Source organism: Oncorhynchus nerka, linkage group LG16 (assembly GCF_034236695.1).
Source record: "Oncorhynchus nerka isolate Pitt River linkage group LG16, Oner_Uvic_2.0, whole genome shotgun sequence".
NCBI lineage: Eukaryota > Metazoa > Chordata > Actinopteri > Salmoniformes > Salmonidae > Oncorhynchus > Oncorhynchus nerka.
The window spans coordinates 23,700,900-23,715,616 of record NC_088411.1 but is presented as its reverse complement, the minus strand read 5'-3'; the positions used below and the strand labels follow the sequence as shown (position 1 = coordinate 23,715,616).

General features: G+C 44.2%; 1 protein-coding gene across 8 annotated transcripts in view; it reads right to left on the bottom strand.

Annotated features, from left to right (window-relative positions):
- Positions 1-479: 479 nt before the first annotated feature.
- sdk2b (sidekick cell adhesion molecule 2b) overlaps positions 480-14,717 on the bottom strand; it is a 503,042-nt gene continuing 488,804 nt past the window's right edge. For all 8 annotated transcript variants that reach the window (XM_065002523.1, XM_065002524.1, XM_065002525.1 and 5 more), the window contains one exon: positions 480-5,920. In XM_065002523.1, coding sequence (XP_064858595.1) covers positions 5,459-5,920 — 462 coding nt within the window. In that variant the 3' untranslated portion in view covers positions 480-5,458. The remainder of the gene's footprint in view (positions 5,921-14,717) is intronic.

Here is a 14,717-nt window from a genome sequence, read left to right as displayed (position 1 = left end):
CATCATCATCATCATCATCATCGTTGTTACACAACGTGAGAGAAAGAGGTGAATCCATTCCATGACATCATCTCTTGGCGCCGACTCAAAGGCTTCCTGCCCGCGATTATGATGTCACTAACAGAGAGCAGCACCTGATCCAAGTGAGAGACCTGCAGATGTGCCTATTCTCTGTCTGTTTTTCAAAGTGGCCCCCGTGTCTGAGCCTGCTCCTATCTGTGTGACCCCGCATGTAGGAACCATTGAACTCAAAGAACACTTTAGGCTGTGTTTTTATCATGACACGTTATATTATACATCATTACACATTCACTGTTAACGCTTAACGCTGTCTCAGTGTATTTTACCAGGGTTACACTCATACAATTTCAAGGCCCCTCTCCATTCATATCAACCCCTCCCTTATTTGTCTACCCCCCCCCCCCCCCACTACTTCCATCCCTTCCCCTCCTTTGCAGTATCCATACAGTACCAGGACACCCATTGAAAAATAATTTATTTTGGAAATGTATCGTGATCATATATCCATTCAGATTCAGTATAATGATAGGCTTATTTTGCGTACAGTGAAAACACCCCACAGAGAAAAAAGCAGATGAGAATTTTCGAATTATGATAAAACTGTGACTTTACCAACACTGAGTCTGTACTTGTATGTATGTGACTTTTCAGCTGGCCATGGAGGGCAGGCACCAGGTGGGCAGTGCCTACCTGCCCTCCCTCTTCTTCTCCTGGGCATCCTGTACAGTCTCTTGTATCCAGACACACAGTGGATAATGCTAATGTTGAAGAAGTGTTATCATCAATAATCACACATCAGCACAGACAATAGTCTCATATTCAAGTAGGACTTACAGTCAGTCACACCTGCATTGTGCCTTTCGCTCATCATCATCTTCATCCTCATCATCATCATTGTTACACAACGTGAGAGAGAGAGGTGAATCCATTCCATGACATCTCTTTGCGTGAGCTCAAAGACTTCCCATGATGATGTCACTAACAGAGAGCAGCACCTGAGCCAAATGAGAGAGATCCCAAAGGGCCTGTAGATGAAGAGCTCCAGAAACGGCTCTTCCAATAGAAATCCCCGATCACGTTTGTCGGCGATGTCATGGCGACGTTAGCTAGCTATGCTCACGTGCGGGGTGTCAAATCAGAAACACCCCTTCGATATAAAGTAGTTTTTTGACTAAAATAAAAAGTGTCAGTATCACCTTCACAGGGTGGGAGTAATGACATGCTAAGACCTTGCCTTGAATCTACTCTGGGTTTGAAAACTCTGTGGAGACCAGCGGAACTGTCTATTTTCTGTCTGTTTTTAAAAATGGCCCCAGTGTCTGAGCCTGCTACTCTCTGTGTGCCCGCATGTAGGAACCATTGAACTCCAAGAACACTTAAGATGCTGGCTGTGTTTTTATAACTTCCACTCTTTATAGTTTGATGTGGAAGCGGGACAATGTCACTGTCTGATGTTGTTGTTGTGGGCCACTGGGCATGTGCGGTGGCGGTCTGTTGATGAGGGTTGTGAGTGAGTCGTGACTCCACAGGGTAGGTTAGGTCATCAGGGTAGGTAGAGCTTTTAGATGTCTTCCCACCCACCACCTGTCAGATCAAGGGAAGGCTCATAGTGGCTGATGAGCCCCTGTAGTAGTAATAACATTTGGGATGTGCACTATTTTATGCACTATTTATTTATGTAGGGAATTGGTTGTCATTTGTGCCGCAGACCCTGGTAAGGTCCCATTCAGCAGTCTGTATTCTTAAGTGGTGTCAGATCTCACAATAACTATGTTATAATTAGGGATTAACACAGGAATCCGGGATCCCAGGATTTCCCGACCAAGCTCCTTCCCGATTCTCGAGAAGAAAAATTACGATCACTGGAACAATAATATATCATTTCTTTGGAAGAATACAAAATAGTCATGTGCGAATATCTGCATGAAATGGATTTTAACTATCCAACTTCATTCACACATTAGTCTAGGGATCACAACACAAGCAGCCTACCAATTTAGTCTACTCAACACAAGTCCCCAATAAATGCCTTTTAATTTTTAACGGGCATTGTTGACTATCATGAAACTGTAGCAGGCTACACGCGACCTCTCAACGTAGTTATGGTAGGCAGTCTCCATCTCACATTCACAAATCTCCTAACTTTAGCTGTGTGGCACTGGCAGAAGCTCCAAAATATAAACTGCTTCTCACGGTTAACAAAACGACTGATACATTGTTTCTGCAATAGCGCTCAAGAGGAAATAGACATTTGCAATGTTATCCCATGATGTTACACTAACAAAAGCGAGGTCACGGGCTTTAAAGTCAGATTTGCGGGCAATTTATAAACTGCGGCTCCGTCCATGGTGCTGAATCTCCGCCGCTATTGCGGCCATTTGCTTATCTGTTTGTTTAGTGCAGCATCAGATATGTTCCCTGAGACCAAGTCACCACAATAAGCAGATTACCATGAAGTAAAAACAGCCACAACCTTCCTGCAATCCACTGATAGCCAGGTACAAGGGGAGAGGGAAGGAACAACAAGCTGGCTGAAATCTTTCAGTAAATGGTAGGCTAAAATGAATATAATTTTCACTAGGCTGTATAAGCTCATAACATTTTTACCAGTAGGCCAACAGTGCTTCATTGGCCTATATTACAACTAAAATACAGTGTCAAACAGTATGTGAAACCTTTAGAATTACCTGGATAAATTGGTCATTCATCTAAGTCACGGCAATAGACAAACACTGTGTGCTTAATCTAATAGCATACAAATGATTGTATTTTTCTTGTCGATATTGAATACATCATGTAAACTTTCACAGTGTAGGTTGGAAAAAAGTATGTGAAGCCCGAGACTAATGACTTCTCCAGAAGCTAATTGGAATCAGGAGTCAGCTAATCTGGAGGCCAATCAATGAGACGAGATTGGAGATGTTGGTTAGAGCTGCCCTGCCCTATAAAAATGTGAGTTTGCTATTCACAAGAAGCATTGCCTGATGTGAACCATGCCTTGAACAAAAGAGATCTCAGAAGACATAAGATTAAGAATTGTTGACTTGCATAAAGCTGGAAAGGGTTACAAAAGTATCTCTAAAAGCCTTGACGTTCATCAGTTCACGGTTAGACAAATTGTCTACTCTCCCTATTAGTAGCCGTCCTGCAAATATGACTGCAAGAGCACAGCGCAGAATGCTCAATGAGGTTAAGAATAATTCTAGTGTCAGCTAAAGACTTACAGAAGTCTCTGGAACATGCTAACATCTCTGTTGACGAGTCTACGATACATATAACACCAAACAAGAATGTGTTCATGGGAGGACACCACGAAAGAAGCCACTGCTCTCCAAAAACAACATTGCTGAACATCTGAAGTTCGCAAAAGAGCACCTAGATGTTCCACAGCGCTACTGGCAAAATATTCTGTGGACATATGAAACTAAAGTTGAGTTGTTTGGAAGGAACACACAACACTATGTGTGGAGAAAAAAAGGCACTGCACACCAACATCAAAACCTCATCCCAACTGTAAAGTATGGTGGAGGGAGCATCATGTTTTGGGGCTGCTTTGCTGCCTCAGAGCCTGGACAACTTGCTATCATCGACGGAAAAATGAATTCCCAAGTTTATCAAAACATTTTGCAGGAGATTGTAAGGCTATTTGTCCGCCAATTGAAGCTCAACATAAGTTGGGTGATGCAACAGGACAACGACCCAAAACACAGAAGTAAATCAACAACAGAATGGCTTCAACAGAAGAAAACAAGCTTTCTGGAGTGGCCCAGTCAGAGTCCTGACCTCAACTCAAATGAAATGCTGTGGCATGACCTCAAGAGAGCGGTTCACATCAGACATCCCAAGAATATTGCTGAACTGAAACAGTTTTGTGAAGAGGAATGGTCCAAGATGTCTTCTGACCGTTGTGCAGGTCTGATCCGCAACTACAGAAAACGTTTGGTTGGGTTTATTGTTGCCAAAGGATGTGATTGTTTACACGGTGTCTTAAATAAAGACGTTAAAACGTGTAATTGTTTGTGTGTTATTAGTTTAAGCAGGCTGTGTTTGTCTATTGTTGTGATTTAGATGAAGATCAGATGTTAAGACCAATTTATGCAGAAATCCAGGTAATTCCAAAGGGTTCACATACTTAGTGTATTGACTGAGAACTTGTTTAATTGCAACAAATACAACAAGTAACTGTGAGATTCCTGTGTATATTTATCAATTTACAGTGGTATAACTCTGTCTGATTTTTTGCTGGTAATATATGCTTTAAAATAGCATTTCCGGTTTGAACGGGAATAACAGGATTCCCGGGAAGGGCTTGTAATTTTGTCGGGAAGGAAAAGTGGTAGATTTTACGGAAAATATTCATCCCTATTTATAATCAATCAATGCATGTCCGATACACTGAAGGACATTGAAAAACAAAACTTGAAGACCAACCTGAACATTTTCTCTTTAGACATATAGTACATTTCACTTCATTTCCCATCTCCTCCCTGGCCAGGTGACCGGGCCCTTGTATAGTACGTACAGCACAGAGGCACAGAGATGTGACTTGCCTGTGACATCGAAATGCTGTCAGACTCAATTGTGCATGTGCTATAGGCTATGCCACGCCAGAGAGCTGATTCCAAGGAGAGTCATGGTCCATAGATCTTTGGGCAGAGGTCACTAACATGTCTCACATGAAGACAGAAACTTCCTTTGGCCAAATTGGACAGGCCCCGGCATCTCAAAACCACCAGAATAACGGTGGGCTCATTTCGGCCTCAATTCCCCCCCTCCTCGTTTTTCACTTTCATCACTTTGTCCTTTCTATACCCTGTGCCTCTCTATCATTCAAATTCGCTAGTATGGCTCCATTTTGGGATCCCACTTGGTGCTTGTTATCCGAGTGTGGATCGACGCCATGACACTTTTATCGTCTTCTAGATATTTTTTTACAAGAATATCTTGACTTTTTACAGAACCTAACTAGATTATTCTCTTGTTGAATGTGTGTAGAAGTGTAACAATGAAAAATAAAAATAAATAATATTTAAAGAAAAAACTCATGCAACTTGATCAAGCAGCAACACTAACAGAAAAGCAAATAGATACTATCATGTTCTAAGGAGCTGTCTCAGTAGCTGTCGTCATTAAAAAATGAAAATAAAACTATACCAGCACACGCACACAAGAGGAAAAAAGTACTGAAAGAAAGTATGTAACTTCTGTCCTGTCTATACAGTATGTTCGTTAAAACATAACTCAGCAATAAAAAGAAAATAGAAATACAAGCAATAATTGTTTTGAATAACACCAGCCATGACAGAAACCAAAATGAAAATGATAGACTTTGAGGGTTTGTTTGTTGTGTGTTTTGTGTTTACTCTCTAAACAAACACACATTGGGCGGCGGGGTGGGCTTTGTTTTCAGAAGGGAGCACGGATCCCTCTCTTTGCATCAAACGAAGGAAGAGAACCCGGCAATTGGGGCCCGAGATCCAGGGGCGGGGCTGGGGCTGCTGGGGGGCCAGTAGGACAGGGTGTTGGAGTGGCTGGAGGGGGTGGAGGTGGAGAGCTGCTGAGAGGGGGTGGGAGTCCGGCTGCCTTTAGGCCTGAAGAGACTACCTTGGCCCTGGGGTGGGAGGCCCTGGGGTTGGCCCTGGGCTTGACCCTGGGTCTGGAGCTTAAGAGGAGGGGTGGTGGAGGTGAGCTGGGGTGGCAATGGGGGCAGGGGTGGTGGCGGGGCGCAGGGCTCTGGGTCGCCCGACTCTGACTCAGTGTAGCTGTAGGCTTGAGCCCTGGAAATGCCTTTCTGTTGGCGGCGCCAGGAGTTGTAGTAGGTTGGGTCACTGATGTAGTGGCTCACGAAAGAGTGGGTCTTCTGTCTGTTCTGGTCCACCTCATACTCACTGTCACTGCCCTGAGAGGGGAGAGGGGGAGAGGGAAGGGGGAGAGGAGTGGGGGTGATGGGACAGGGGGAGGGAGAGAGCAAGAGAGGAGTTATTATCAGAATACTAGCACATACAATGCCTTCAGAAATAATTCAAACCCCTTGACTTTTTCCACATTTTGTTGTGTTACAAAGTGGAATTAAACTATTTTAATTGTCTTTTTTCCGTCAACAATCTACACAAAATACTCTGTAATGTCAAAGTGGAATTAAAATTACAATATAATTTTTAAATGGAAAATAAAACACTAATATATTTTGATTAGATGAGTATTCAACACCCTGAATCAATACATGTTAGAATCACCTTTGGCAGTGATTACAGCAACGTCTTTCTTTGCCCATGATTAAAAAAATCATTCAAGCTTTGTCAAGTATTGTCATAGATTTTCAAGCTAATTTAAGTCAAAACTGTAACTAGGCCACTCAGGAACATTCAATGTCGTCTTGGTATGTAAATCCATTGTATATTACATTTTGGCCTTGTGTTTTAGGTTATAGTCCTGCTGAAAGGTGGATTTATCTCCCAGCAGACTGAACCAGGTTTTGCTCTAAGACTTTGCCTGTGCTCAGCTCTATGCCATTTATTTGTATCCTAAAAAACTCCCTAGACCTTGTGGATGACAAGCATACCCATAACATGATGCAACCACCACCATCCTTCAAAATGTGTATTGTTTGGATTTTCCCCAAACATAATGCTTTGTATTCAGGACTAAAAGTACATTCCTTTGACACATTTTTTTGCAGTATTACTTTAGTGCCTTATTGCAAATAGGATGCATGTTTTGGAATATGTTTTATTCTGTATAGGCTTCCTTCTTTTCACTGCATCATTTAGGTTAGTAATGTGGAGTAACTACAATGTTGTTAATCCATCCTCAGTTTTCTCCTACCACAGCCATTTAACTATGTAACTGGTTTAAAATCACCATTGGCGGGTCTCCCGAGTGGCACAGCGGTCTAAGGCACTGCATCCCAGTGCTAGAGGCATCACTACAGACCGGTTTTCGATCCCGGGCTGTATCACAACCGTCTGTGATCGGGAGTCCCATAGGGCGGTGCACAATTGGCCCAGGGTCGTCCAGGTTAGGGGAGGGTTTGGCCGGTGGCTTTACTTGGCTCATCTCGCTCTAGCGACTCCTTGTGGAAGGCCGGGCACCTGCAGGCTGGTCTTGGTTGTTAGGTGAACAGTGTTTCCTACGACACAGGGTCGTCCAGGTTAGGGGAGGGTTTGGCCGGGGGCTTTACTTGGCTCATCTCGCTCTAGCGACTCCTTGTGGAATGCCGGGCACCTGCAGGCTGGTCTTGGTTGTTAGGTGAACAGTGTTTCCTACGACACATTGGTGCGGCTGGCTTCTGGGTTAAGCGGGCAGGTGCTTAGCAGGTCATATTTCAGAGGATGCATGAATCGACCTTCGCCTCCCGAGCCTGTTGGGGAGTTGTAGCGATGAGACAAGAACGAAATTGGGGAGAAAAATAAATAAATAATAATAATAATCACCATTGGCCTTGTGGTGAAATATCTGGGCGGTTTCCTTCCTCTCCATCAACTGAGTTAGGAAGGGCGCCTGTATCTTTAGAGTGACTGGGTGTATTGATACACCATACAAAGTGTAATTAATAACTTCCCCATGCTCAAAATAGTATTCAATGTCTGCTTTTTTTCCCCTTCTACCCATCTACCAATAGGTTCCCTTCTTTGCGAGCCACTGGAAAACCTCCCTGGTCTTTGTCGTTGAATTGGTGCTTGAAATTGACAAGCTCAACTGATGGACCTTACAGATACAGTGCATTTGGAAAATAATCAGAACCCTTGACTTACTCCACATTTTGTTACGCTACAGCCATGTTCTAAAATGGATCTACACACAATACCCCATAATGACAAAGCAAAAACAGGTTTTTAGAAATGTTTGCAAAAAAACAACAAAAAAACTGAAATAACACATTTACTCAGTACTTTGTTGAAGCACCTTTGGCAGCGATTACAGCCTTGAGTCTTCTGGGTTGTGACGCTACAAGCTTGGCACAACCGTATTTGGGGAGTTTCTCCCATTCTTCTCTGCAGGTCCTGTCAAGCGCTGTCAGGTTGGATGGGGAACGTCGCTGCACAGCTATTTTCAGGTCAATGATGTTCGATCGGGTTGAAGTCCAGGCTCTGGTTGGGCCACTCAAGGACATTCAGAGATTTGTCCAGAAAGTAACTGCTGCGTTGTCTTGGCTGTGTGCTTAGAGTCGTTGTCTTGTTGGAAGGTGAACCTTCGCCCCAGTCTGAGGTCCTGAGCGCTCTAGAGCAGTTTTTCATCAAGGATCTCTCTATACTTTCCTCCATTCATCTTTCCCTTCGATCCTAATTAGACTTGCAGTCCCTGCCTTCTTCCATTTAAGAATGATGGAGGCCACTATGTTCTTGGGGACCTTAAATGCTGCAGACAATTTTGGGTACCCAACCCCAGATCTGTGCCTCGACACAATTCTGTCTCGGAGCTCTACGGAAAATTCCTTCGACCTCAGGGCTTGGTTTTTGCTCTGACAACTGTGGGGCCTGTGTGCTTTTCCAAATAATGTCCAATAAATTGAATTTACCACAGGTTGTCTCCAATCAAGTCTAATATCAAAGGGTCTGAATAAGATATTTCTGTTCTGGTTTTTTATACATTTGCACAAAAAAAAATGTTGCTTTGTAATAATTGGGTTTTGTGTGTAGATTGGTTAGGATTTGTTTTATTTAATACATTTTAGAATAAGGCTGAAATGTAACCAAATGTGCAAAAAGTGAAGAGGTCTGAATACTTTCCGAAGGCACTGCAATTGTATGTGTGGGATATAGAGATTGGGTAGTAATTCAAAAACCATGTTAAACACCAATATTGCACACAGAGTGAGTCCATAAATCGTATTATCTGACTTGTTCAGCAAATGCTTATTGACTCAAGACATTTCAGCTTTTCATTTTTATTAATTTGTACACATTTCAAAAAACATAATTCCACTTTGACATTATGGGCTATTGTGTGTAGATCAGTGACAAAACAAATCTCAATTTAATTCATTTTCAATTCAGGCTGTAATACAACAAAATGTGGAAAAAGACAAGGGGTGTGAATACTTTATGATGGCTTTGTATTTCCCTGAGAAGTTAGAGATGTGATAATGTGTGTTATTGGGATGTTCAGAGCAAAGTGTCTTTCGATAACATACACACCCACCACCAAACACCCACGCCCACGCCCCCACACCTACCCACCCGCCCACCCACCACCAAACACCCACGCCCCCACACCCACCCACCCACCCACCACCAAACACCCACACCCACCCACCCACCACCAAACACACAAGGTTGTCTATGCATGATCATGATTGGAGAGGAAAGTGACTCGTTACTGGACGTGCAGAGTAATCAGATCATTAACACAAGGGTTGATTGACTGGGTTTAACGTTAAATTAACCATCATCACTACAACAGCCACATGTTGAGCTAACATCGACTATGGGCATCCATCATACACAGTACGACACCAGGAAGACACAGGAGAGATACCACAGGATCCTAGAGGAGTTTAACGGAAGGAGAAGAGAGGAGGAGAGGAAGAGAGGAGCAAGGGGGATGGGGGCTAGGGATAAGTCAGTCTCCTACTACCAGTCTACAGACACACAAGCAGGCAGAAAGCCACATATCCTCACCCAATTCAGTGGAAGCACACGCAGACCACCCGTCCCATACGAGAACACGAGGGCCTCCTATGGGTGACACGGACAAAGACATGTATGGTTTAAAACACCACAGTACAGTATGACGGCCACCATGACACCTCTTTGGTTCAGATCCCTCTTTGGGACCATCATCACCACCACTTTAAGCGCTACACCGGTCAACTCACCTCCCTTAATAACATAATAAAATATGCCATTTAGGAGACGCTTTTATCCAACTCAACGTACAGCAGTGTGTGCATCCAATTTCTGGATTGGTAACCCTAGCGGGAACCGAAACCACAACCCAGACTGGCAGGCGCCACGCTCTACCAGCTGAGCACCACTTGAGCCTTGTTCTACCAGCCATACCTGACACACACCACCTAAAACTGATCTGACAAACAAGCCTGTGGCCCCACTCTCCGAGGGTGTCGGGGGAGTTGAGATATGCAAAAAACACATTTCCAATTGACATGCGTGTAATACACACTTGTACGTGTGTGAAATAGGACAACTATAAACACCCACAGAATTATATTATTATTATAGAATGTATTCTGTGAACTTCCTGCCCAACCTTAGGATGTAGGCTGCCACCCAATGTTCCTCTCCATTTCATTCAAACAATCACAACAGGGATTTGAGTAATTCCAATAGGCACATTCTAGTCGCTGAACCTTTCATGTGTCTTTGCTAGAGGCGTGGCCTATGCTCCTTTGTTTCGTGACACCCGACATTCCAGATGAACAAACAAGAAACAACTCTTTTACCACTCTGTGGGGTCTGTTCATAATCACCCAATCGGCCCTAAAGAAAGCTGTCAATCGACCAATCACAGCCAAAGATTGATGAGCTGGTTCACAAAAATGCTATCTCATACCAAAGGCAGTCGCTTTCATCGTGTTCAGCTAAAATGCTAAGGCAGCATATAACAAAAGACAGTGTAACAAAGAGTTTTTCTTTTCCAGATAGTGTCAGTTTTCAGCAGCCCATGGATGGTGGTGCTGATTTGGAGTGATTCAAGTCTATCTCTCTCTCTCTCTCTCTCTCTCTCTCCTTTTCTTGTGGCAACGGATCACAAATACTGTTTCTGTGATGGCATACTTGTATTTCAGCCAATAGATGTGGGACTTTTTGATTTGTTTTCAAATTCATACATACATTTGGCAGGAGGTTAGGAAGTGCAGCTCAGTTTCCACCTCATTTTGTAGGCAGTGTGCCTGTCTTCTCTTGAGGGCCAAGTCTGTCTACGGCGAACTTTATCAATAGCAAGGCTATGCACACTGAGTCTGTACGTAGTCAAATTTCGAGTCAGTCACAGTGGTCAGGTATTTTGCCAGAAGTGAAATAAACAATAAAAAACAGTAAACATTACACTCACAAATGTTCCTCTCTCTGTCTTTTACTCCCTGCCCCCCCCCCCCCCCCTTCCCCCCATGGCACTGGCATTGGCCCCTGATGTTCCACAGACAAAGCAGAGAGCACACTCAGCTCTCATGCTATTGTACTACTGCACCTGTGTTACACATGGCCACACTCATATTCCATCCTCCCCTGCCCCCGCCCCTCATCACCCCCCAATACCCCACCTCTCATCATCCACTACAGCTTTCATGCCAAACTACTATATTAATGTATGTCAAAAGAATTTAGAACAGCCAGAGGAGCTGACGACAGCGATAAATCACAGTAAAAGGCCACGGCTATCTGATTCCTAGAAAAATCCCCCTCCTCCTCTGTGCTCTCTTTCTCCTCTTCTTTTCTTTCTACAGTGAATCAAAAACAGATATTGCATACAGAAAAGTCCTCAGCTTTTAACCACTTCAGTAGAGGGGGATGCTTAAAATATAGCACACTGTTTAACAGTTTCCCGACTTAATTTGAGTTGCTTAGCGAATAAATCTTGTGGTAATATCATTAGTTACATTAACATTTTTCTCTCTAGTGAGGAAATTCCAGATAAAAAGTTTTGCATCATACAATGTGAAGTATCAATGGTCTCTGAGTGTCCCGTTATAGCATTGTAGCTTCATTGTAAGCACTTCAACCCCACTAGGCAGCGATGGGACCGAATGAAAGGCATTCTTGTCATGCTTCCTCCACTTTCAGCAACACAACAAGAGACAAACAAGCAAAGCAGCCCTCACACTGATCTCAGAACAGATTAAGCCTCTCCAAGTCAAGTGACATTACCTCACTCCAGAAGTATTAGCTAATGCTGTGTCCTGAAATGCTGCTGCTGTGCATGTTTGTGTACAGACTTTGAGTGTGGGAAGTTTGTGTTATGTGCATGTGTGTGTGTGTGTGTGTGTAGCTGGTTGACACACTGGATTGCATCCCACTCCGGCACACCCTCACTAGGGCTTTGGAGTGTGTGGGGAACAGATGTTTCGTTCTCCTGAAATGTTACCATCCACCCTCCCTCCTTTCCCTTCCTCCCTCCCTCTCTTCCACCCTCCCTCTCTTCCACCCTCCCTCCTTTCCCATCCTCATTCCCTCTCTTCCACCCTCCCTCCTTTCCCTTCCTCCCTCCCTCTCTTCCACCCTCCCTTCTTTCCCTTCCTCACTCGCTCTCTTCCACCCTCCCTCCTTTCCCTTCCTCATTCCCTCTCTTCCACCCTCCCTCCTTTCCCTTCCTCCCTCCCTCTATTCCACCCTCCCTCTCTTTCACCCTCCCTTCTTTCCCTTCCTCACTCCCTCTCTTCCACACTCCCTCCTTTTCCTCATTCCCTCTCTTCCACCCTCCCTCCTTTCCCTTCCACCCTCCCCACCCTCCCTTTTACCCTTCCTCATTCCCCCTTCCACCCTCCCTCCTTTCACATCCTCATTCCCTCTCTTCCACCCTCCCTCCTTTCCCTTCCTCATTCCCTCTCTTCCACCCTCCCTCCTTTCCCTTCCTCATTCCCTCTCTTCCAACCTCCCTCCTTTCCCTTCCTCATTCCCTCTCTTCCACCCTCCCTCCTTTCCCTTCCTCATTCCCTTTCTTCCACCCTCCCTCCTTTCCCTTCCTCATTTCCTCTCTTCCAACCTCCCTTGTTTCCCTTCCTCCCTCCCTCCCTCTCTTCCACCCTCCCTCTCTTCCACCCTCCCTTCTTTCCCTTCCTCACTCCCTCTCTTCCACCCTCCCTCCTTTCCCTTCCTCACTCCCTCTCTTCCACCCTCCCTCCTTTCCCTTCCTCACTCCCTCTCTTCCACCCTCCCTCCTTTCCCTTCCTCACTCCCTCTCTTCCACCCTCCCTCTCTTCCACCCTCCCTCCTTTCCCTTCCTCATTCTCTCCATTCCACATCCTTGTCCAAAAGAAACTAAAGGGTCCTATTGTGGAATCTACACTAAAATAAGATGCGTTAAATTATGCCTTGAGGTGGTACAGCCTGTGAAATGGTGATTCATTCGAACACATTAAAGGCTAATTAGGGGAGATGCTATGAATGGGCCAAGGCTTTAGGCATGCAACTCAGCTCTACACAGTCCCCAGGGGAGTTACCCTTCTAGCTAAGGAAAAGAGAGAGACACCATACCAGCCAGTGGCAGATCCAAGACTGCTCTTTGCATAATTATTATGTTAAGTAACTAGAGTATCTAGAGAGATTAAGACTTCATCTCATTAACATGTGGAATATTTCTGACTGACGTTTTCTTTGGCGGGGGGTGTTTTTCATTTTCACGTTGACAGCAACATAAGATTGACATTTTATGCTGATGACTGGCTAAAATATGCTGCTGTCGACATCATCTGTATACTTCTGGCCCTTCTTTGTACACTGTGTTAACTAACCTCCAGACGAGCTTCAATGCCATACAACTCTCCTTCCATGGCCTCCAACTGCTCTTAAATGCAAGTAAAACTAAATGCATGCTCTTCAACCGATCGCTGCCCGCAACTGCCCGCCCGTCCAGCAACACTACTCTGGACGGTTCTGACTTAGAATACAGTGGGGCAAAAAAGTATTTAGTCAGCCACCAATTGTGCAAGTTCTCCCACTTAAAAATATGAGAGAGGCCTGTAATTTTCATCATAGGTACACTTCAACTATGACAGACAAAATGAGGGAAAAAAATCCAGAAAATCAAAGAACACCATACCTACTGTGAAGCATGGGGGTGGAAACATCATGCTTTGGGGCTGTTTTTCTGCAAAGGGACAAGGACGATTGATCCGTGTAAAGGAAAGAATGAACGGGGCCATGTATTGTGAGATTTTGTGTGAAAACCTCCTTCCATCAGCAAGGGCATTGAAAATGAAACATGGCTGGGTCTTTCAGCATGACAAGGATCCCAAACACACCGCCCGGGCAACGAAGGAGTGACTTCGTAAGAAGCATTTCAAGGTCTCAACCCATAGAAAATCTTTGGAGGGAGTTGAAAGTCCGTGTTGCCCAGCAACAGCCCCAAAACATCACTACTCTAGAGGAGATCTGCATGGAGGGATGGGCCAAAATACCAGCAACAGTGTGTGGAAACCTTGTGAAGACATACAGAAAACGTTTGACCTCTGTCATTGCCAACAAAGGGTATATAACAAAGTATTGAGATAAACTTTTGTTATTGACCAAATACTTATTTTCCACCATAATTTGCAAATTAATTAATAAAAAATCCTACAATGTGATTTTCTGGATTTTTTTCTTCTCATTTTGTCTGTCATAGTTGAAGTGTACCTATGATGAAAATTACAGGCCTCTCTCATATTTTTAAGTGGGAGAACTTAAACAATTGGTGGCTGACAAAATACTTTTTTGTCCCACTGTATGTGGACAATTACAAATACCTAGGTGTCTGGTTAGACTGTAAACCCACTGGCTCCAGGTCATCTATAAGTCTTTGCTAGGTAAAGCCCCACCTTATCTCAGCTCACTGGTCACCATAGCAACACCCACCCGTAGCACACTCTCCAGCAGTTATATTTCACTGGTCACCCCCAAAGCCAATTCCTACTTTGGCTGCCTTTCCTTCCAGTTCTCTGCTGCCAATGACTGGAACAAATATCAAAAGCTCACAGATCATTGCACCTGTACATAGCCCATCTGTAAAAAGCCCATACCTCATCAACATATTTTGCACCC